The sequence below is a fragment of the Amblyomma americanum genome, chromosome 1 (genome assembly GCF_052857255.1).
Source record: "Amblyomma americanum isolate KBUSLIRL-KWMA chromosome 1, ASM5285725v1, whole genome shotgun sequence".
In the NCBI taxonomy this organism is placed as follows: Eukaryota; Metazoa; Arthropoda; class Arachnida; order Ixodida; family Ixodidae; genus Amblyomma; species Amblyomma americanum.
The window spans coordinates 307,050,361-307,070,900 of NC_135497.1; the positions used below are offsets into that span (position 1 = coordinate 307,050,361).

Here is a 20,540-nt window from a genome sequence, read left to right on the forward strand (position 1 = left end):
CACTGCGTCCTTTATCCCTTCCATTACGGCGCGGTTCATGTGCCCGCCGATATGTGACAGACACTGCACCATTTGCTTTCACCAAAAACAATTTTTTTCTATTCCGGAGCCCTCTACTAGGGCACCACTTCCCTTCTATTAATGCCGCCTTTATCCCTTCCCTTAGGGCGCGGTTCAGGTGTCCGCCGATATGCGAGACAGATACTGCGCCATTTCCTTTCCCCCAAAACGAATTCTCCCTTCCCTTGCGTGCGCGGCAGCACGCCACATTTATTTCCTATTGTGTATTTGTGGATGGAGTATATTACCCCCTGCCCCTATCCATTTCTACAAGCTCTCCCCCCTTTCTTTGCCACTCCCGGTCCTTTTATTCCCACTAGCAGCAGCTTAGGTGCTTCAGGTTTCGATGGCAGATGCCGCGGGTAGCAAATTTTCCTTCCATTTTTATTTTATTAATAAATAGCCACTAACTACGGGCGCGGCTCGGGCGTTCACCGAGATTAATGAGACAGGCGTCACTTAGTTTGGCCTCTAGCTGCATTCAAGGACAAACTTGCGGCCCCGCTGACGGCTCGAAAAGCAGGCGTACCGAAGCTTTTCGTTTAAAAACCTTAATCTCTCTGGCTACGTTCGTGGTCGAGCGACTGGCGGTTTCCATTGATAGTTATACTGACACACAGTAGCAGCACTTTTTGCATCTGGTAAACATCTTGCTTTCTTCGAAACGACATAAACTTCGCGACCATAACACCTACCGCAAGGGTAGAAGCAGTGACTGCAATCAGACGTGCGATGGTCTTGGGCACGACCTTTAGAGCAACGTTACGAGTGCTTTGGGGACAGTGCTTAAAGGCGCACTCACATTAGCGGGAAAACGCGCAACGCAGGACGTTTTCCGCGCGCCGCTTCCCGCACAAGCCGGTTTTTCTCCCGCGGACAGCCTCCTTTGCCGTCCCGCAGAGCGATGGGTCCGGTACCTATTTTTCCCGTGCCGCTGACGAGAACAGCCAATGGGCGCCGACCGTGAACCGTGACGTCGGTCCCAGTTCAGTGACCCCGTCGGCGGAGGCGGAGGCTGCGCGCGTCCGGCCGGGCACTCGGCGGCTGCTTTGCCAGCATGGACATGCGACTTGAGACAGTGCCGAAGCGACGGTGCAGAAGCAGCGAACAAACAAATAAAGTACGATTACCGTAGCCAACAGCTCATCGTTCGAACCAGCCATTCTCGAGACAAAAAGGGCGACGGGAGGAGAGCTAGCAGACGATCAAGACGACGACGCGAGAAAAGTGTGCGCTTTCCAGTCTTCTCTGGTGTCACGTGACTATCGCCTTCTCTTTCTGCTCGTTCGGGTCCTCCCTCAGCGCCTCCTCTCTCTACATTCCAAGACAACCGCAGCGAGAAAACGCGCGCAGTGTGAGCGTCATTCCGAGGAGCTGCGAGACAGCGTCGACGTTGACGCTGTGCCGCTGCGGGAAGCTTCCCGCTAGTGTGAGCGCGCCTTAACGTGCTGTTAACCCCCTGTGAGATTGCACTCGCAACCCCGCTGCTAGATGCGCGGCTGCACCAGCAACGTTAGCGTTGCTTAGCGCGGTGCTCGTCACGTTGGTAGCCACGTGCTCCCCACGGCAGCCGTCGCCTCGATCACACCTGGCGTTCCGCTTAACGCATCAGTGTCCATCGGCGTTTTATGGAGAACCCACTTTCACGCTGCCCTCACGGTCGGGTTACCCGCCACCACGGTCGGAGTACCGCGGCGGCAGCGTTTCGATTAAGGTGAAACGCAAAGGCGCCCGTGTGCTGTGCGATGTCAGTGCACGTTAAAGATCCCCACGTGGTCGAAATTATTCCGGAGCCCTCCACTACGGCACCTCTTGCTTTCTTCTTACATACCCTCAATTATCCCTTCTCTTACGGTGCAGTTCAGGTGTCCGCCTATATGTGAGACAGATACTGCGCAATTTCCTTTCCCCAAAAACCATTCCGAATAATTTCGACCACCTGGGGATCTTTAACCTGCTGTACTGACATCGCACAGCACACGGGCGTCTTTGCGTTTCGCCTCCATCGAAAAGCGGCCGCCGCGGTCGGGTTCGAACCTGGGAGCTCCGGATCAGTAACCGAGCGCCCTAACCACTGAGCCCCCGGCTACTGATCCAGAGTTTCCGGGTTCGAACCCGACCACGGCGGCCGCGATCCGATGGAGGCGAAACGCAAAGGCGCCCGTGTGCAGCGTGATGTCAGTGCACGTCAAAGATCCCCAGGTGGTCGACATTATTCCGGAGCCATCCACTACGGCACCTTTCTTCCTTCACCCCCTCCTTTATCCCTTCCTTTATGGCGCGGTTCAGGTTCCGGCCGAGATGTGAGGAAGATATTGAGCAATTTACTTTCCCCAAAAACCTTTTTTTTTCAGTTTTATGTGATGCCGGCACTCCCGCTTGGCCGAAGGTCAGTGTCAGAGGTCAAGGTCAAAGTCGAGATAGTTGGTTTAACAGCCGCTGGTGTAGCTGACGTCATGTGTCGAACCTGACTACCATCATCTATGCTCATGGTTTGACCTCTACCTACATTCAAGGTGAAACTTGCGGCCCCTGTGACCTCTAGCTACATTAAAGGTCAAACTTGCGGCCCCGCTCAGGCTCGAAAAGCTGGTGTAGTGAAGCTTTTCGCTTCAAAAAGCGTTCTTAAAGGGACAGCTTTACTACTATCCTCCGTAGCTTCTTCGCAGTGTGCGCGCGCGTTTGACCTTGAACCGAGGAGAAACCACGTGACAACTATGACGTCACTCAGTCGCCGCCGCCTCGCCGAAACCGAGCGCGCGTTCATTGGCGTTTTGAGGAAAGGAAGGGAGCATAACTGGCTTTCTGGGTCAGTGGACGCCTCAATCGCGCTTTGGGGTACGTGGCGGTGGTGAGAGAGATGTGGGCTGCGTGAATTAGCGCTGACAACGTTGTGGAAGACACGCGGCACTGCAGCGTTCAATGGCTGACCAACCACTAGCGATCAACCATCAATTTAACTGCTATCAGCCAGGGTGGGCGCGCTTCCTATCTAGTGTGCGGAACGCACTCAACGTTACAAGCGCCACTGAGCCGTGATGTTTTAGCTCTCCCTTCGAGACGTGCGATCGTGTGCGTCTCGAATTCGCGTCAACCGTCTGGGAAATATTGCCGCAGCGCCTGATTTGAAAATGCGCGGCTATGTATGCGACAATTCGCCACAACTTAGTTAATAATGCGATATTTTCGACAGATTCCAAGTTTTTGGGATCCAAAAGACGCAGTCTCAAAATATCAAAATTTGGGGATGGTCCTGCTACCACTGGCTTTCAAATGAATTGCTTTACGCTAGTTAGATTTGTCCACAGTCGCGAAAACAGTTATCTTATTGGCTCATAGGCGGCGCAAGTTTAAGCTACTTTATACAATTGGTCGGCGATGGACGGATTTTGAAATGTACTCTAGGAACTCGTGTACACACCGACGCATGCACACGCGCACACACGAACGCGCGCTCTTCTCGTGTCTACTTGGCAGTGGCAGAACGCGATGAAAGGAGGTGTCTTCCCCGGGGGGTTTGAGCCAATGGCGTTGCGACACGAGTAGGTCACGAGAACGCGACGCCACGCCACCAGTAGCGGACAGGAAGAGCGGCCATTTCAGGCTAAATCATTGTCTCCGCTTAGCTGGAGAGGTTTGAAAGCGGCGAGCGTCCGACTTGTTCGGATTCGTTCCATCTGGCGCAGGTTCCAGATCAGACTCTGTGGGTTCCGAGACGTTTCAGCGTCTGGCTCCCAGTCCATCCCGGCGCCTGGTAGCGACGACAAAGCCAGCGGCTGCGCGTAGCTGACATCAGCGTCCTCACATCGAGCGCGGTACCACCTCTGCTCGTCGTGGGCTAGGCAGCGTCACCGCTAAGGAGAACACAGGATGTCGAAGGATGGCGCGACTCGAGGCCGCAGTAAGTAGTTTCCGTTATTTTTTTAATTTCCCGCGCGGTTTTCGTGATAGCTCACCAAGGGGGGGTCCTCCGAGACGCAGGTTAAGAACGTGGTAATGCGTTCCAAATGTGTGGGCATGCCCTGGAACCGACAGCTAGGTTTGGTTTATGAGGTTTGGTTTAAACTCCCAAAGCGACTCAGGTGACCCTCGCACTGCATGCGGTTCGTGCTTTTTCGATACCAGGAACCACGGAGGCGAGAGGTTGAGAATTTTGCACTTCGGTACCCCGTTTTCACTTAGTCGCGGCAGCGAGTCAGTCAACTTGACCGCTCGTTTGGGCGGGTTTTCAGACTCGAGTGCAGCCAGCTAAACTGTGCAGTGCATACGTTGTGAGAGTTTCGCGTCACTGCTCTTTTGAAGTTTTCGCGGTGTCGGTGCTGTTATGTTTGATACACACTTTGAACGCCGTCCGCTGACGTGGCGACACTGGGGCGTTCCACCGGTGGAAGAGCCGCTCGTGGCTTGAGCTTTTGCTTGCGATTTGCAGTTATTGAAAGGAATTTTTTTCGTAGTGAGTAGAAGCGCCGACTTTGTCGTTATTGAGATTTACTTAAGCTTACTTTCGTGGGGAAATTGCTACTGCGGTAAGACGCGCCACACTTGGCATTTATTCGTGTCGGGCTATCATACTATGCTGGGTTACTGCTGTTCACACTATGGAGGTGAATTGAGCGAAAGTGCCTACAAGTCATTAGTATGCGCAATCTCAAATGTGGCGTACTGTTCGTAGAGGAAATTTCACCTTGTGTTGTTCCCTATAATTTCTCTCTACTCACTATGAGAATTTTTACTTCTGTGTTTGATTCGGCCTGTAGCGACTTTGGTGCATAAGAACTTGTGGTGCGAGGGAGCTTGTTCCTTTTTCTTTGAATGGACTGTTAATAGACTGCTAATCGTTGCAGTTATCATTTTCTTATTTTATATGCTGTCACTTATGGGGCATTATTTAACACGTGTGTGTTCATTTGATCATTAGCTTCCAATCTAGCCTAGCCCTTAACGCTGACCACACATGCTCACACCACTCAGACAGGTTCTATCACTTCAGGTCCTGGCCATATGGTGGAAGCCTATTAACACTGCACTGTGTATTGCTTCTGTAAGTTCCATGGTAGCATATTTAGTTTGGTACTTCAAAAATTCACGACTTGCCGCCTCTCTCAGATTGTAGTCCCATTACAGGGAAGACAAGTCAGTGGCAATTTCATTGTTCTATTTCGTGTACGTAACACAACATGCGAGCTGCAGATCCTGTAGCTGTTAATTTTGTGTGTGTGTGTGTTGTGGTAGGCACATGCCCACAGACGTGACTTGTAGCTGGTATGCCTGTCAAGACATACCGTGCCTTTTTAAGCAAAAGCGCTACTTGGTGCAAAACTATCTGATATTGTCTCCGGATGAATTTGAAATTACCTTGTGATGCAGTGGTGGTCCAGCCAATCTCAGATTTGGAGCAATTTTTGGAGCAGGAAAAAGACTGTTTTGTAGCAATTTAGGAGCAGCCACATTAGCATTTTGTAGCAGTTGTGTAGCACAAACGTTTTGGATCAGTTGGAGCAGGAGAAAAGCAAATGTATGACATTTGGTGCAGCTTATTACTACTGCACAACTGTTCATTATTTCTTTACAGCAAATGGACACAAGCAAGAGAGACTGACGCAGCGCAGCCATCTAGCTCGTGTGCCCACAGCAGGAAACCATGGTATGTTGCAAACAGACCATATTTGCCTATGTAAATAGCACTTTTACACTAGTGAGAACAGTTTTATGCAATAAAACTTAATACAAAAGTGACTAGAAATGCTCAGATGGTGCCTACATGCACCATCTGAGCACGTCTTGTTTACACTGTAAAATAAGCATTAAAACATAAATAATGATTTTATCTATTTAAGCCACACATATTGCACAATGAAAATATGGAAAGTTCTTTCCGTCAGTGGCTTCTGCTACTTCTTTTTTCAGCTCGTCAAGCTCGAGAAGTGCAGTAGCCAGGCTAGCATTCCCTTCAGCTAACAACTGTTGCCCACTTTGGACCTGCTCCATGCTGTTGTGAGCCAAGCCAGTAGAGATTGTCTCATCTGCGTGTTTAAGTAATGCACGGCATGAGGCAACCTCCTCATTTAAGCCCTTTTCACTCGTTCCACTGTAATGGCATTGGGCTGGGTCTGTGTGGTTGCAGGCTTCGTCACCTCCGAATCTTGACTTTCCTTTTCAAGCCTAACTGCATAACATGTCCTTGCCTTCTTTACGCATCGGACCAGCTTAGGTGACAGGAATACTTTGGTGGCATCCCCGTTGTACCTTTGCAAATACGTCTTAACCTGCCGTAGTCCATTCAGGCTATTAAGAGAGAAAGAGGCACGGCTCTCATGCAGACGCTTATTTATACTGAACCCTCTCTCGCAATCTGCATTACCATGCGGGAGAGACAGGAGGGCTTTCACGAGTTTTGCAAGCAGTGGGTACTTTTGCTCACCAGCAGCTGATTTCCGTTGATTCCCCATGAGCTGTCAATCCATTCAGGCACTGCAACTTCAGTGCTGTTAACTGGATCGGATTGAAGCATGTACCATTCGTCAATTAATCGACACACTTCATTCAGATGTAGCACTTGTGGCAGTTTTGAAGCAAGGTATTGCAGTGAGCGGGCTTCCGAGTCTACATCTGTGACGTGCAAGCCAAGAATGCTTGCATGTTGCAGCAGTTAGTTTTGAAGAGGTGTAGCTTTTGCAGCAAGTCTTATAAGCATGCTATGTAAAAAGCGTGGGCCCAAAGCCGCAAACGCTTTCTTTCAGGGATGTCCCAGGTCCGCATTGCATCATCTGTATCCATACCCACCTCGGGCTTTGTCTTCCACAGTGTGGAGTCTTGCAGGTTAAGGCTCTTCAGATCATCAACAGTCTTGCCCTGGTAGGCTTCACTGCATAAGAAGCGGCTAAGAACTCGCTGAACTAATAACAGCAATTCCACATGAAGAATGCGCAAAAGTGGTTCTTGTTTCTGAATCGGCTTCTGGAAGCCAGTGAATAGCTCAGCACAATTCTTCAGGAAAATTATCTTAGCATAGAGTGGTTTCTGCAAGAATGCCCCAGCCAGATTGTTATGAAGAATATGGGTGGCAGACCGCTGGCCAGTCTTGTTTGCTTTTTCAACGTAGTCCTTAATGGCATCAAATTGCTCCTGAATACGGCACAGTGATTCTTGTAAAGTGAGCCACCTGTTCGACACATGTCGCAAAAACACATGCGAAGGAATACCTAGGACTTCCTGGCTTTCTCTGAATAGCTCTGAGCGGACAGCAGATTTGAATAGTAAACATTTCTTACCACTTCTACGCCATTTCTTACCACTTGAACGTCATATTAATTCTTGCGCAGCAAAACCAACACGCCATCACAAGACTATCAACCCTTCCAGTAGTACGCGACCTACAAGAGCTGGCATTTCACTGTAGTCTGCAACTAATGTACCCTACACGCTAGCGGCAAACGCCGTAACGGAGAACCAGTCTGCAGTGCCGTAGACGTCTGCCGCGCGAGAGGTGTCCAAAGTTCGGCTGGCGCACCGCACAACCGACGGGCCAATCGTCTACCGTAGAGTTACTGTACAAGTGAGCCTATAGAGTAACTCTAGACTACCGCGAATTTGTGCCCCTCCGCCGCCGGCAACGCGAACATCGGCTGCAGCTCCTTTCAAGCAAAATAAGTTCTGCTAGATAAAGCGATGCCTAAATTGTGCATTTTATGAAAAACAATATCCACTGTCAAACGTTAAACACGAACGAGAGCTCCGATACTTCTCGAGCTCAGCTGAGTACACGGCTACCGACCGCAGGCGACCCAACCTGTGCTCGCAATGCAGCAGATGGTGCCGCAGATATAAGCGTATTTTCTTCTTGGTATACAATTAATGCGATGAGCGACTATAAAAAAATATTGCGGCTAGTGAGCGTCGGTGATTAATTCCAAAGCGCCTAGTGACGATATCGGCTCAGTCAAGCGATCAGCAGCTACGAGCGAACAAGATCAGAAATGTTTTCGCTTGTAGATGCCGACCTGCCCGGTGCTAATCCCATGAAAGTGCCGCCGAATACATTGTTTTATAATACTACTCCTTCACGCTATATATGGTGCAGACTATGTCGTTTCATGATGTTTGCTTCGCTGTCGCTTTAGTACCAATGCGGTAGTATACGTTTGCACGATGCGATTCACCGACAACTTGTTTTGGCCGCTGCAATGTAATCACCGGCTCGTTTCAACTTTGCGATAACAGCTTCCGCGACAACAACGCAAGCGCCTAATGAAGAGACCATACTTACGTTTGCTCATTCCCCGAACTGTGTGTTGGCAATTTCCCGTTGCTCAACGCTGGACGAACGCGCGGGAAACTGATAGACAAGGGACAGGCCATAGCCTGACAAGCAATCCGATCGGCATGCCTGGGGCTGGTTGCCAGACCAAGACCAAATAGAAGCTATAAGCGTTCTACGGTTGTGTTAGCAAGGCAAAGGTGGTGCTTTGGCACACTTGGCGCAAGTTGCACTTCGTTAGGCGCAGCGAGGCGCAGACAAGTAGAATTATAGCAATATGGTGCAAATGGCGCAGTTGGACCACCACTGGTTATGCCTACCATAGCATTATCATTACTATAGGCAACATATGGTGTTCTATGTCTACAAGGTTCACCATGACCACCCTGGTCCACCATGGTGGCATGGTCCCTGACCTTGATCTCGGGCCAACCCTAAAATTTGGCCCACCCACCCCCGAAATTTGACCTTGGCAGATATGGACCAAAATCGATGTCTAGCCATAACTGACCGCACCGAACACGATGGAGACCTCCAAATTTAGCCCGGGCCACCCCTAAAATTTGGCCCACCCACCCCCAAATTTTTCCTTGGCAGATTTGGACCAAAATCGATGTCTAGCCGTAACTGACCCGGGTTCGAACCCGACCGCGGCGGCTGTGTTTTTATGGAGGAAAAACTAAGGCGCCCGTGTGCTGTGCGATGTCAGTGCACGTTAAAGATCCCCAGGTGGTCGAAATTATTCCCGAGCCCTCCACTACGGCACCTCTTTCTTCTTTCACTCTCTCCTTTATCCCTTCCCTTACATGATATATGAGAGATACTGTGCCATTTCCTTTCCCCAAAAAACCAATTATTATTAACTGACCACGCCGAACATGACAGCAACCTCTAAATTTGGCCCGGCCTACCCCTAAAATTTGACTGGCCGAGTTAGACCAAAATCGATGTCCAAACACAATTCATGGTGCCCGGTACGATGGCGACCACCAAATTTGTCCGGGCAACTGCCAAAATTTGACCTTGGAGATTTGGGAATACTTTCGCACTGTAATGGGCTTAACCAAGTTTAAACCGTGACAGTTTTTTTTTCTTTTATGGTTAGCGTTTCATTTGCTATGACATTTTGGATTTGCTGATGTCTGTTCTTTAGCCCCTGTTCATTTGTTTTGGTTGATTTATGCCTGTGACAAATTTGCTGAGGCAGGCATTCCGTCACCTCTTTATTTGCTTTTGGCTTTATTAGAGGGACTCTAAATTGAGGAAATGAGGCCTGCCTTCCCCTCCATAGGGCGCGAGGGTACTTACAGTCTCTGCCAAAAGTAACTAGGCTGCATGGTCTGCTTCTCGCTCGCATAGTAGAGCCTTTACAGCTTCTGTAAAGATCAAGTGGTCTTATACGGTGAGGACCAGGGCTGTCCTTACCTTACAGTGATTTAGAGCTTAGTAGATGAGATAATTAAGTTCTCAAATGTGCAACTAAGAAGCAAATCATGCACCCTGGTCACTTATTACAAACTATACATACGTGTAAACAGCAGGGCTGTAGAATAGCCTCACGGACGGTGTTCTCTGAGAATCCCAAAAGGACAAACTTTCAAGTTAAACTCGTTGATTCTTCTTGGTTATAATTAAGCTATTCTAATCGCAGCTTAGGAAGTCCCTTCCTTTGTCCACCCGCCGTGACGCCATAAGTGAAGGTGCGGAGCCACACGTGACCGCGCGGGCCACGACGTTTGGCAGGACTCCTAACCGCGGTCCGAGCGCTAACCACTCCAACCTTGCTTCATCTTACTTGCCCAAATTGTACCTCCGAGACGAGGACAACGAAGAAGCGCATACCACGAGCCGGTGGCATGACCGCGCGCGCTCGGCCCCGCACCCCTCCCTCCCTCGTCTGTGATGTCACAGAGCGGGTTCAAAACTGGCTCGCTCCCCCATTGGCCAGGCCCGGCGGCTGCGCCCATCCGGGAGGCGCGAGGCACCTTAATTCCACCCGGCTCGGTCCAGGAGCTCGTTCATCGGCCGGGTAGGTCGCTGTGGCATCGCTGCTCAGGTGACCTGTCCCCCCCACCCACCCAACTGTCCAGGAGTCCCCCCTCGTCGCAAATCTGGGCTCCCACAAACGTTCCTTGTCCCCAATGGAGACCGCCCCGTTAGCGCAACCACTCCACTAGGCCCGTTAGCGCGGCCACTAGGCCGCGGAAGAGGTGAGCGCTTTCCTCGGCCCGCCGTAGCCTCTGTGATAGAGCGCAGCGCTCCGCCAGAGCCTACCACGGAGGCGCTTTCCATGGCTCGCCGTGGCCTCCGTGATTGAGCTCGGCGCGCCGCCCGAGCCTATCACGGAGGCCACGGGTCCGTCATCCGAATCGCTGGCTGTAGGGCCACCCCTCTGACTGGATGGCTTAGGATGACTTCACGTCCGCAGACGGTCACCGCGCCGCCCAGTCCGTTTGGTACGACGCGGCCGGCTCTGGGCGCAACGAAATCATGATGTCCCGCGCGCGATGGCTATTTTAGCCAGAGTGGCGATTCGCTTTGAACCGAAGCTGATTACGTCTTAGGTTTTCGCGATGCTGACGTTCTTCCGCGAGATTTCTTCAGCGGACATGAAAATTGCAGATGGCGCTTTTTTTTTTCGCCACTAATTTTAGGTCGGCTTGCGGGAACGCGCCAGGCCTAACCCCTAGGTTAGTGCTACTGGCCTGTCGCGCGACGCGTACGTGATTACATATTGCCTAGAGGCGAGCGATCCTTGTTTGGTCGCGATGAAGCGACGAGCTTTGCCGTGCACTTTTTCGTTTAAATTCGCGCCTTTGCCGCTGCTCCTGTGCGAGCCCGCTACAATGGGTGTAAAGGGAGTAACAAGTCTTATTATTCGCGCTCGAATGTAGCCGAGGTAGCAGTCATTCCGACGCGTCGGATGGTGTAGACGTATATTGGGTTTTGATCCATAGGGTCTCGAATCCCCGAGTGAATAGGTTCACAATGGCCGTGCCAACTAGTCTTGTCTCCTTGCCATACATTAACCACTGCGCGGCGCGTCGCCGATGCTTCCGATCAGGCCCCTGCTACCTTGCTCTCAAAGCCATATTTCGTTCGACAGGCTTACCTAATAGATTAGCTTAACCTGTTTCAACAACTTTCCCCGATTTTTATTTGGTTTTCAGAAAAAAATTGAGCTGAACCCAAAGTGCGCTTTGACCGAATGCAAGATCTAGCGTATTTTCGATGTCTCTCCAAGCCCAAAGTGACCGAATTTGAAGACGCAGGCTCCTTTGTCACGCCATGCAAACCTAACAAGCCGAGCACCATGCCGGGGTATAGCTTGTGCCTATTTTGAGGAAACGGGTGGGTAACCGGCCATCAGCGGAAGTCGAACCCGCCACCTCCCAAATCCGAGGCGGGTGCTCTACAGAAGGCGAGATTTCACGGCTTCAGCGACGTAACATATGCATAGCCCATTCTTGCAGCTGCGCAATAGTGAATCGCCCATTAGTGCTCGGAGCCGTTCGGTCATGCCATGTTAGCAAAAATGGTCACGCATCGGTAAACCTTGCCGATATCGGTGATACTAACTCCCTTCCCTTTGGTCCGGAAGGACCTTCCGGACGCTCGCAGGCCGCCCCATCGGCGCTCCCGTTGAATGGCACCACCCAGAGGTCGTTCGCACAAGTGGTGCAGGAGCGGGTGGTCACAGCGGCCCCGCCCCAGCTTCGCTCCAGAACTGCCAACGTCACCACCCATGGCGAGGGCACCACCAGCAACGGGGCTCGCACTGTGGCGCCCACCAAAGGCTCGCCCACCAACTTGCCTTTGCCGACGGCCACGCCCCCGCCCCTGCTTCGCTCCAGAACTGCCAACGTCACCACCCGCGGCGAGGGCACCACCAGCCACGGGGCTCGCACTGTGGCGCCCACCAAAGGCTCGCCCACCAACTTGCCGTCGCCGACGGCCGCGCCCCCGCCCAAGCTTCGCTCCAGAAGAACTGCCAACGTCACCACCCGCGGCGAGGGCACCATCAGCCACGGGGCTCGCACTGTGGCGCCCACCAAAGGCTCGCCCAACAACTTGCCTTTGCCGACGGCCGCGCCCCCGCCCAAGCTTCGCTCCAGAAGAACTGCCAACGTCACCACCCGCGGCGAGGGCACCATCAGCCACGGGGCTCGCACTGTGGCGCCCACCAAAGGCTCGCCCACCAACTTGCCTTCGCCGACGGCCGCGCCCCCGCCCAAGCTTCGCTCCAGAAGAACTGCCAACGTCACCACCCGCGGCGAGGGCACCATCAGCCACGGGGCTCGCACTGTGGCGCCCACCAAAGGCTCGCCCACCAACTTGCTTTCGCCGACGGCCGCGCCCCCGCCCAAGCGTCGCTCCAGAAGAACTGCCAATGTCACCACCCGCGGCGAGGGCACCACCAGCAACGGGGCTCGCACTGTGGCGCCCACGAAAGGCTGAAATGGTGGCGCGTTACTGGGAAATACAGAAGTTCTTAGAGAAAATCACAGTATCTGGTTCAAAGGACTCCTCGCGCTGTCCAGATATCAAGGCGGGTAGAATTGCTGAAATCAGAGTGTGCAATCAGAAGTTATTCTATTGACAGTATATTGAAAACACAAAGATAGAAAAATTGCATTTCACAAGCCCATTTCATTGACCCAGAGCTGAAGACTGGGCCCCACAAATCAGAGCCCCGCCTTGCACACATGCAGCAGAAGCTTGTACACAGTTGTTGACTAGCCAGGGTAGCTCTCAGCAGCCCAAATTGCCGATGGCGTACTATTTCCATGTACATGATGCTGACGGGAGCCTTTTCATAACCCTAAAAGAACGGTTTTTTGCACTCTGGGAAAATGGGGGACTTAAACCTGAACTCTTTCCTGTTCCACGAGCACACAGTCCAGTGTCAAACATGCAGATGCCCTTCGACCTGTTTATGAAAAGCTCTCCCCTCCACACACACACACGCAATCGTGCACGCACGCACGCACGCACGCACGCACGCGCGCGCGCGCACACACACACACACACACACACACACACACTCTCTCCGCCTTGTCTCCTGCTTTCTTCTCGTCACAGTTTTGGCGATGATGTCTGTAGGACAGCTTTTTTCTTCGCTGCCTTCTCAGTATCAGCAGTTTGAACAGCGCAGCACTTGCTTGCATGATACTTTAAGGTGAAACAAAAACTGTTGCCCATAGCTTGATTCTTATTAGCTTTCATTCACTTTTACTGCTTTTATTTTGCAGTTTTTTCTTGAGCGAAAAGGTAACAACACTCAGAGAAATATTGTAGATCCCTTTCCCTAGTATAAAAAAATTTTTAGGCCCAAACTGTACGCCCAACCAATAAAAAAGGTGCGGCCAATTTGGTTGCTACCTCATATCCACTGCCAAAAAATGCCGACACATTTGTCATCATCGGCACAAAATTATCATTTCTAGAGCAGATGAAAACATTAAATATTACCACTTCGGCTAACTCCTTGGAGGCAACGCATCACCATCTCTGATGCTGTGCATACAAAATAAATAAAATCCACATGCTTGATTTGCGACGCGATGTTTCTTCAAGTGAATGATGGAAACAAGAACCTATGGCATTACTGAAAAGCGTGCTTGGTTTTCACATTGTTTCCGGGCTTAAGCCGAGCTTGTGCAGTTCAAGAGCCGGGCCAAGTGGGTCGGGTTTTTCTCGTGGGTCTGATCCAATAAAAAAATTACAGCCAGAGCAGAGCTCTACAATGCAAAAACCCGAGCACAGAAAAAGCCTAAGCGCCCATTCCAGTACTTGAGATCCCACCTTATGCTACTTATTGCCGAGAAGCGGACAATCGTTTCAGCAGCAAGCGTCGGAACTCTGCGTATATAAGCTCGAGCCATGTAAGAGGCGTGTCTAGAAGTGGCAATTAAAAATTTAATCAAAGGATCCGACAACTCATAACGGCTAATCGCTCCAGCGAAGGGCCTGTGCGCATGCCAATGGCGAACTAGTAAGGTGAACAGAAACTAAAGATTGCCTTTCCCGTGCCAGCTGAATCCTCTGCTTCAGTCGTCCAGACACCATAATGATGCCTAATGCTGCCTCGAGCACCCTCGGTAGTGAATATTTGCTTCCCTTAGCTGTTAGCAACATGAAAGTAGCTAAGCGGAGACCGTCGTTGCGAAACACGCGCAACAAACTTCGCTGTCGCGTCCACTCATAGCCAGTCACATGCACTCACATTCACTCATATCTACTCACACCAACTCCAACCCACTCATCACTCATGCCCACTCACAATGACATGCACTCACTCGTACTCACACTCATGATCACCCGCACTCACACTCACAAAACTCCAAGACTTTCAATTTAAAGCCAGCCATGTAGCTATTAAGGTGCTTGCCCATCGTAGTAAAATTCCAATGCTTGGAAGCAGTTCATGACAAGAACAAACAGCACACGAAAGCGAAAATGCACGTGTGTGGTTGGCAGTCAGAATGTTTGAATGTTCCAGTTACTTAAAATTTTTTTTTATAGATACAAGCATCTCTTTACAAATCGTGTTTAAATTTTATCTAAAGACCGTGATTTTGTTGCAATAAAGGTTTGGTGTCAAACATAAAACACTTTAAAGAAACTCGTGTGATTGAAAGGTATTTAATTGGCCTCATTTTGGTGTGCTGCATTAAATTTCAGATCGGACTGTTCTTGGACCTAAAAATTAGAACGACAACCTACAAAAAGAAAAACGGCCATTTCACCCACATAAGGGAAAGAGTTCAGTAACCCCTTCTACAAAGTATTCATGGTGTGTTGAGGCAAACGATAATTTTAGCTCCTCTGTTTAGCAAAATCTATGTCACTCCCCCATAAAAAAAAAGAGGTTGTGTTCATGCAGCCAAGCAAGATAAGGGAAGGGAGAGGCAGCAGGGACACCACATGGGCATTCCTCTTGCATAGGAATGCCCATGTGGGGTCCCTGCTGCCCGTGTGGAAAATAATTAGAGCATGCCAGCTACCACATTACTAAATGCATTATAGCCATAAAATTTTTTGTTTATGTTCACACAAATTTTCACTCACTTTTGATGAGGTCAGCGTGTGTCTCTGGTGGGTCATCACTGCAAAGTGCTGCTAGCTTGCTGTGGCTTAACAGGTACTGTGGAGGAAAAAAAAGACAAACCTTGAAATACTCAAAAAGAGGAGGGCAACGGCAGTTTCACAACATGCACCAAGGTGCAGTGGTAAATAAGCCAGCTAGCAACCCCTGAGCACTGACGAAAACTTTATAGTGGTTAATGAATAATCATGTACCAAAGTAACACTGTGGGCTATGAGGCAAGCTATAATAGAAGGGCTCTTGAACAATTTCAATTTCAGCCACCTGTGATTGTTTAGCGTGCATTGAATATCCCGATGCCCAAATACCTTCTCATTTCACCTCGAAAATGATGGCTTGGTATATGGGGCTTAGCGTCCCAAAGCTGTACATGGGCTATGAGAAACGCTGTAGTGGAGGTCCGCAGATTACTTTCAAACACCCGGAATTCTTTAATGCACACTGACATCGCATAGCATATGGGAATTTTTGCAAATCACTTCCACTAAAATGTGGTCACTGTGGCTGGGACTTGATCCTACAACCATAAACTCAGCAGACAAATGCTATAGCCCAGGTTTCTGAAAACAAATGGCCCGCTGGCCCTCCAAGTTTCATCTTTTATTCCGAAAGCTTGTACTAGCTTCAAGAGTCAGTTTCATGAGCATCACCACCAGATTTGTTTTTCAACTTAAATCGGCCAAAAACTTATGTCCGCAAACAGCACTCATTCTTTGTGGAAGGAAGAAGAGGCAGGGGCCCCTTAATCTGCATTCCCTTCAGACAGTCGTCAGCTGCCCTCAAGAGCACACAAGGAGCAAAACGCCAGACAATTCTCTCTCTCTGTCTTGCCCCCCTCTGCACCCCTAAACCGAAAAACAAACCCCCTCCCCCTGGCACAGGGACAAAGGCCCGTCTCTTTCCCTTTACTGCGTAGCCATTGCTGCAGAGCTGCAGAAGGTTGCTTGAGAGTGGACAATTTCTTTACCAGAGTGAAAATCTCTGATGTGGGAATTGAAAGGCAGTAACTTCCTACCATTGCTTTTATTCCTGACTCTGAGTCACTACCTTTCGTCTTGTATGAGGTGAAAGTACTGAGGTGGCCCACTCCAGCAACAATACTGTTTGGTTCGTTTTGTGAAATCACATTCCGAGGAATTGACGGGCAACTACAGGCAACCGATAAAAGATTTGAAGACTTTGAGGGCACACCTCGCATTGCACAGAAAGCATGCCTAGGTGAGTAGGCTGGAAAAGCTGCGTGGCTATTTTTTTTCGGGGGGGGGGGAGGCAAGTGGTACCTGCAGCCTTTGTGAAGTTCTCACCTTACTGAAAAGAGGGCAAAGGATGCCCATCTACCATGTATTTCTTCACGCTCAAACCATGGACCTCGTGACTGGCAGCTACCCTATGAAAGCTTTATCCTCCCTCATTCCTGAAATCCCACTATTACCATTACATACATTTTCCCATTTTGAGGGGGGATGCTGGTCTTCTAAAAAAATTTTTTTTAACGAACTCACAAACATAAAATCTTCAGGGAGCTTGTCTTTTTGTGTGCTGATTCTAAATATGTCATTCAATATCATGTAAAACAAGCTTGGTTTAGTTTATTGGGTTTACCATCTCAAAGCAACACAGACTTAGAAGGCCTCCGGATAATTTCAACCACCTGGTGTTCTTTAATATGCACTGACATCACACAGTACAAAGGGCCTCTAGCTTTACGCCTCCATCGAAATGCGACCACCGTAGCCAGGATCGAACCCACATCTTTCGGATCAGCAGCCGAGCACCATAAATAAACACTAGGCCACTGCGGCGGCTCATGTAAAACAAGTCCTCGGGCACTTATGCAATATGTTAAGTAATTTTTTGGAGAGAGCTATTAAGCAATTTCGCTGCAAGAAACTTGCCTAAATGCATGGCATTGCTTTTTCTTGACATCAAGGAATGCAATAAAGGTAAAATTCTCATCCTGCCTGTTATACAATTTGAGTAAGTTGCCACTCCGGAAACAGGGATACAAACTTCTCTTCCCATTTCTGGAGTGGCAACTTCAAAACTGTATTAGAGAACTTAACAGTACGCAGGATGATAATTTTTCCTTTACTGCATTCCTTGACATCAAGAGAAACCATGCAATGCCACATATTCAGGTAAGTTCCCTGCAGCGAAACCATTTCCCAGAGAACCAGAAATATTTAGAGGATATCCACAAATGCTCCCAACATCAAACATCATTTTGAGAGACCCATGAAACATCCGTGCGAGCATTTACATGAGATCATCTGTTAGTGGACATCCATTTGACTTGCATTTTGTGATATGGTCAGAATGTTACTTTGTGCACATTGCTGAGACTCTAACAGTGGACTTTCTGTGAATGTTCACAATTAGACACGATTAAATTAGGCAGGCTCGCATGCTGGACCATCACAAGGAACTCGAGTGCATGTGTCCCGGAAAGCTTTTCAAACGGTTTATGCTGCTATATATGCACTAAGGAGCTCTATGAATTAAGAAACATCCTCTGTACATTAAATATTTTGGCAGTACATTCTGTCAGTGTCTTTTGGATCTAAAGTGGTAGTCTGGGTTATATGCACTTTCCAAAAGACTGGCATAACATACTACTTATGTGCACTTGCTATACATGAAATTTAATGACATATAAAGAATCAGCACACACAACTGCATGTTTCCTGAATATTGCATATTTGTGACTTCATTATGTAAAAGTTTTTTTCCAAGATCAGGGTCTTTCCTTAACTAGTTTAGCGATGAAGTTGCAGCTTGAAATACCAGGACAACTGATCTTAGAAAGGCTGCAAGTATGAAGGGCTGCACATTTAGCTATTGAAGATCATCGTCTGCTATTTAGCAATTGGAGATCAAGGAATTCCAGGGGAGTAATAAGCCATGCAGAATGACGACAAAGTTAAGCTGGCCGCCACCTTTGCTTGTTTCCTTCAGCGCATTCAGTGAGCACTGATAAACGCAGAGCCATGCAAGCTTTCCTACAAAGGCATACAGTTTGGGTTGAGGAGTTGCCCTCAAAGCCAGAAGTACTTGTTGCATGCCTCACAGCCCACTTGCCACTTGGAGACTTTGCAGTCTGCATACAGCATACCACATCCATTTTACTGAGGAAGAGTTTTTCCTGTTTTTTCTCACCCTCTGTGACATTATTTGGGAAACTATATTGGGCACCTCATTGTACCGAACGCCACTCGGTGATAACCTGCTCTAACTAGTGTTCCACTTCTGCCACATCTATTTCCGTTATTTCTACAGTACTTGTGGCAACAAGAACATAGGCTTATAGTGAATGTTCAGTGTTGGAACATTGCTGTTGAAGGCTTCAACGAAACGAAAAACTGAAGATGAAAAACGGTGCTTTCAACATCGATGGGAACAGCCATAATTTTTCACTGAGTAGTGGGACAAGATGATGTGTTTAATCTGCCATCAGACTGTGCCTGCCGAAGGAGTACAACTTGCAGCGCTGTTTCATGTCCTGTCATCATGACAAGTACAGAGGATCAACTGAAGACATCACTCAAAAAACAGCAAGAATTTTTCTCAAAGCCTGCCAAAACAGTGGAAGAAATAATGAGAGTAAGCATCATTATTTCCCATCTAAATGTACAGTCTGCAAAACTTTTCATCAATGGTTAATTGTGAAAAGTTACTTGCTTGAAGCCGCAGGTGGCATCTGTCCCAGCATAAAAAAGGAATTAGAAAAGATATCATATACCATGTAAGGGCCGCACCCGGGTATGGGCCACACCGCCTGTTTTGGACTTGATAACTGAGAAGAAAATATGATTAAACCTTTTTCAAATTCACACCCAAATTTAAAAAAAAAGAAAGTGCGGCCCTTACAAGAGTTTATATGGCAAGCCTTTCACCCAATGCAGTTGCGGAGAGAATTACTGAGATAGGCTGTGGAAAATAGGAGACGGCCCCGAAGGGACGGAACGGGAAGACGCTCAACGTGGGGCAACGCGACCCCCGCCCTCGCGCCGGGTCTGACCAAGGTCACAAGTGGCTCTCTCTATCTCTCTTTCTCCCGACTGCCCGAGGCCAACCGCTCGGGATGCCTTCTTTTCTCCCCTTCCCACTGTTCCCTTTTGTATCCATGTGTTTTGTGTCAAACTTCGACCCGTGTAAATAAAGTCAGTGTGAAAGTGAAAGCCACCGAGAGAGCGTCGTTTTTGTGAGGCTCCCGTGCGCGCGGCCCCGCCGCCCGAACGAGTCTTACGCGCAGTTTGGCTTTAATTAGTGCGGTTCAGTCGTTACTTGCCGGGGTGTCAACGGTCACAGTTTCTAACGTTCAGAAGAAATAACATAGGCCACGGGACATTCAAAATTCAAACTGCCTTAATGAACCGATGTCGGAACTTGAAGCCTTTTCTCTCGCCATTGAAGAAAGCATTGACATTACAGATAATGCGCAGTGGCACAGACCAAAATCTCAATACGACAGAAGAACTTTCTCGATGAAAGGCACCACCACAAGAGCGGACATCATTTCGGTGCACTGGACTGCAATGGGAGCAGATGGTGTGTGTGCAGCAACCAATGGTGCTCCACCAACAGTTGGAAGCAGGAGCGGTCTTGTAGGACATTTTCAAATGAAGCCTGAAGGGCTCAGAGCCACTGAACAGTTTGTGGCTGTGCACTGCATCTTACATCGAAAAGCACTATGCAGCAAGGCAGTGAACATGAAATCTGTCATGGACATTGTGCTCAGCACAGTGAACTGCATTCGTTCAAGAGCGCTCAACCACCTCTCTGTAACAAGAGGAAGAATGCAAGCATAAGGAGATTTTATATAACACAGGCATGCGCTGGTTGAGCCGTGGAAAAGTGCTGAAGAGATTTTTTGACCTCAGAGAGGAAACCAACAGCTTCGTGAAGGAGAAAAATAAGCTAATAGCCGAGCCGTCACATGAGGAGATGCTTTGTTCCCTTGCATTTCTCACAGACATATGTGTTCACCTGAACATCCTGAACATAAAACTTCATGGAAAACGAAAAATCCTAATGAATACGAGGACGTTCATACATTTCAGCCCAAATACACAACTCTGGCAGCATCAGGTAAAAGCGAATAAGCTGGACCACTTT

At 49.1% G+C, this 20,540-nt stretch overlaps 1 protein-coding gene and 1 pseudogene across 2 annotated transcripts in view; one reads left to right on the forward strand and one right to left on the reverse strand.

The window, feature by feature from the left end:
• Window positions 1-20,540, reverse strand: part of LOC144119939 (nuclear pore complex protein Nup133-like) — a 117,097-nt pseudogene that overhangs the window by 27,455 nt on the left and 69,102 nt on the right. The window contains exon 25 of the transcript XR_013312415.1: window positions 15,389-15,464. The product of XR_013312415.1 is annotated as a nuclear pore complex protein Nup133-like (transcript). The remainder of the gene's footprint in view (window positions 1-15,388; window positions 15,465-20,540) is intronic.
• On the forward strand, window positions 3,459-13,311 carry LOC144115327 (uncharacterized). The gene is made up of 3 exons (XM_077649663.1): window positions 3,459-3,961; window positions 5,633-5,704; window positions 11,919-13,311. The coding sequence occupies exons 1-3, from the start codon at window positions 3,931-3,933 to the stop codon at window positions 12,773-12,775; spliced, it is 960 nt and encodes a 319-aa protein (XP_077505789.1). The 5' UTR covers window positions 3,459-3,930; the 3' UTR covers window positions 12,776-13,311.

Coding starts and splice junctions, on each gene's coding strand:
- LOC144115327 (XM_077649663.1), top strand. CDS start 3,931: ATGTCGAAGGATGGCGCGACTCGAGGCCGCA. Junction 3,962..5,632: donor TGGCGCGACTCGAGGCCGCA/GTAAGTAGTTTC, acceptor ATTTCTTTACAG/CAAATGGACACAAGCAAGAG. Junction 5,705..11,918: donor GCCCACAGCAGGAAACCATG/GTATGTTGCAAA, acceptor TTGGTCCGGAAG/GACCTTCCGGACGCTCGCAG.